The sequence below is a fragment of the Zingiber officinale genome, chromosome 10B, assembly GCF_018446385.1.
Source record: "Zingiber officinale cultivar Zhangliang chromosome 10B, Zo_v1.1, whole genome shotgun sequence".
NCBI lineage: Eukaryota > Viridiplantae > Streptophyta > Magnoliopsida > Zingiberales > Zingiberaceae > Zingiber > Zingiber officinale.
In genome coordinates, this window is record NC_056005.1 from 40,718,676 (window position 1) to 40,721,435 (window position 2,760).

The 2,760-nt window shown below is 37.1% G+C and overlaps 1 protein-coding gene across 1 annotated transcript; it reads right to left on the bottom strand.

Moving 5' to 3' along the window:
* Nucleotides 1–1,736: 1,736 nt before the first annotated feature.
* On the bottom strand, nt 1,737–2,138 carry LOC122029102 (leucine-rich repeat extensin-like protein 6). The gene has a single exon (XM_042588056.1). The coding sequence runs from the start codon at nt 2,136–2,138 to the stop codon at nt 1,737–1,739; it is 402 nt and encodes a 133-aa protein (XP_042443990.1).
* Nucleotides 2,139–2,760: the final 622 nt, after the last annotated feature.

Sequence of the window (2,760 nt, forward strand, 5' to 3'; positions counted from 1 at the left end):
ATTTTTGCATCATATGTATGGATTGCATTTATTGTTTGTGATTGCTGCATTTTGGATGCTGCATTGGTATGGGTTGCATATGTTTGACATGCATACAGGTGACATTTTGTATCTAGTCTGACGACCCTTATATTCAGATAGGAGATCCTTGTGAGTACAGTTTTCTTCAGTCTTTTCAGTTTGCATTTCCTTTTGTTGTTCAGAAAACTGTACCGCGTGATTACTACTATTAGTTATAAGTTATTATGTGTGGCTATCCGGTATCCGTTGAGTTATTGAACTCACACCGTTGATTTATTCCTATTTCAGGTTGAAGCTGTTAGGAGGTTCATGTTGCTAGTCCCCTTGCCATAAGGATTTTCGTTTTGGTCTTTTGATTTTCTGTTTATTTGTTTAGAGCTATGTTTCAGACTTGTTCTAGTTTTGCACTCTGGATTTTGTGTGCTTTGTCTTAAGACATTGTAATGGTTGAACTTTTGCTTGCTCGGTGGATTTTTTATTTGGTGTGTTTAGCTACGCGCCTGTCGGTAGGCAGAAGAGGTAAGTTTGGATATTGTTTTCGATTTGTTTTTTATATTGTGATGATAGCCGGAGGCTGATATATTATAACTATGTGGATTGTTTATTTTTGTATGTCATATATATTCCAATCGTGTTGGCTGATAAGTGTGAGATCTGAGGGCTATGTAGATAAGTTTCAAATTGTCATCCGTACAGGGGAGATGTTGTCGAAATTTCTTCTGACAGAGATTTCCCCGGGGCATGACAATCCATTTATTATTATATATTTTATTTTTAAAATTCAATACTTAATATTTCAAGTTGTGATATTTCCTAATAAAAGCGGTACCAATGGATAACTTAGGTCTTGATGTTTTCAAATATGTAATCAATTTCAATTTCTGAAAATGAACGGTGACGAATCAACCAATTAAAGTGATGATGAAAAATTTCAAATATATAATATTAATATTTTAACAAAATGTGAGAGGGGACGGTCGCACCTCCTCTCATACGCCCTTCCTAAGAGGAGATTGTCTTCCATCTGAAAGGCTTGCTAATATTACAAGAGAGATGCAACTTTAGAAACGTGACTTATGGCTTGTAAGGAGAAGTAGCTAGGCTGGAAGATACTAGGAACGGAAGTGGGATTCATTTGCCTACGATCCCTAGGATGAGTCTTATCCTTGTATAACTCATAATTTTTCATAATGTTACGTCGTTTTTTCTATATAAAGTTATTTTGGTTGGGAGTGTATCCCAAATACAAGTACACGACGAATTTAGAAAAGCAATTTAGAAAAGCTAATATTGCTTTTAGGAAGGAAATCTTAGAATTTTTTTTTAAAAAAAACCATAAATTCCCCAATATCTAGATTATTTTTTTTTAACAGAACAACTTAATTTTTTAAAATAAGAATTGAATAAAAAATTTAATGCCAATTTTGAGAGTATAGAACGGAGATAAAATTTAAACTAATATTAGATTTAATCTTGTGCGTCAAATATGAAATAATTTTATATTTAATATGGTATAAGACACAATAGTATAAAAAATAAAAAATGAAAATGAAAATCTTAATGGAGCTGTATATATAATGAGAGAGATCCATGTTTGGAAATTAATATATCAATAACTCTTATCCGAATTTGGAAATTAAAGCGAAGATAACTTAGCTAATTAAAATTTATTCAACATTTTGGCATTAATTAAGTAATCCAAAGGAAATCGTTTATTAATTGATCACCAGCGCAAACGCCCAGGCGACGCCGAGGACGGCGGCCGGCGCCGCCCCGGCATAACTACTCCGGCTAGCACTTGAGGGTTCGAATGACGAATCATACGGGTACAGGTTGCCCGGCGACCCCACTATGTAAAAATATGGCGCCGGTGGCGCAGGCGGAGGCGGGCAGTAGTACGGCTCTAACGAAATTGGTGGCGGCGGCGGCGGCGGCGGCGGCGGCGGAGGGCTCTGGGTGCAACCGCAGGAGTCGCAGGTGCACTTCAACTGAGCGTCGGGCGGAGTCGTAACGGTGACGTCGTGTTCCACCGCGACGACCATTAGGCAAACCACGGCCGCCGCCAGAAGCAACATGGACGGAAACGTGAGCGGCGGATTCCAGCTACCTCCTACCATTCTTCCGCGTGATACCGTGCTCGTTCCTGTTCTTCCTAGCTAAAAGGAAACCTGAAACCTTACCCTGTTCTTAATGGCGTTGCGTGGCGATGAAACTTGAGGAGGAATTAAATGGATATGATTTATGAAAGGGAAAGATTATTACCAAATATAATTAAAGAAGAGGTTTAGGTCTGTATTAGGTAACATTATTTCGTCACTTTTCCAATTCTTTATTGATTTTGATGGGGGCATTTGGGGTATCATCTTCTTGTCTGAGGAGGGCCGGTTGACAATTTCGCATGCGCTGTTGAAAGTGAGGACTGAGAGCCATGTGGCGGCTAAACTAACGGCACTAGGGTCAACTTGAGTATGGTTGTTTTTGCAGAGTTTAGGTGTGTGGAAAGCAGCATGCACCAGTTAATATTATATGAATCAATGATTTTTATTTTGTTTGTGATAAGTTTTTAAATTAATTTTTAATGAATATAAAATATTTTATTGGATATCTAATGGACCATTGTAATAAGGTAAAATGTCTTTTATAATTTATCTCATGTCATCGATGATGATACTGAACTACTAACTAAAATGATTTTATTTTTTATTTTTTCAAAAAAAAGAAAAAGATAAACATTCGACT

What these genes read in the sequence shown, in the direction of transcription:
- LOC122029102 (XM_042588056.1), bottom strand. Translation starts at nt 2,138, where the DNA reads ATGGTAGGAGGTAGCTGGAATCCGCCGCTCACGTTTCCGTCCATGTTG.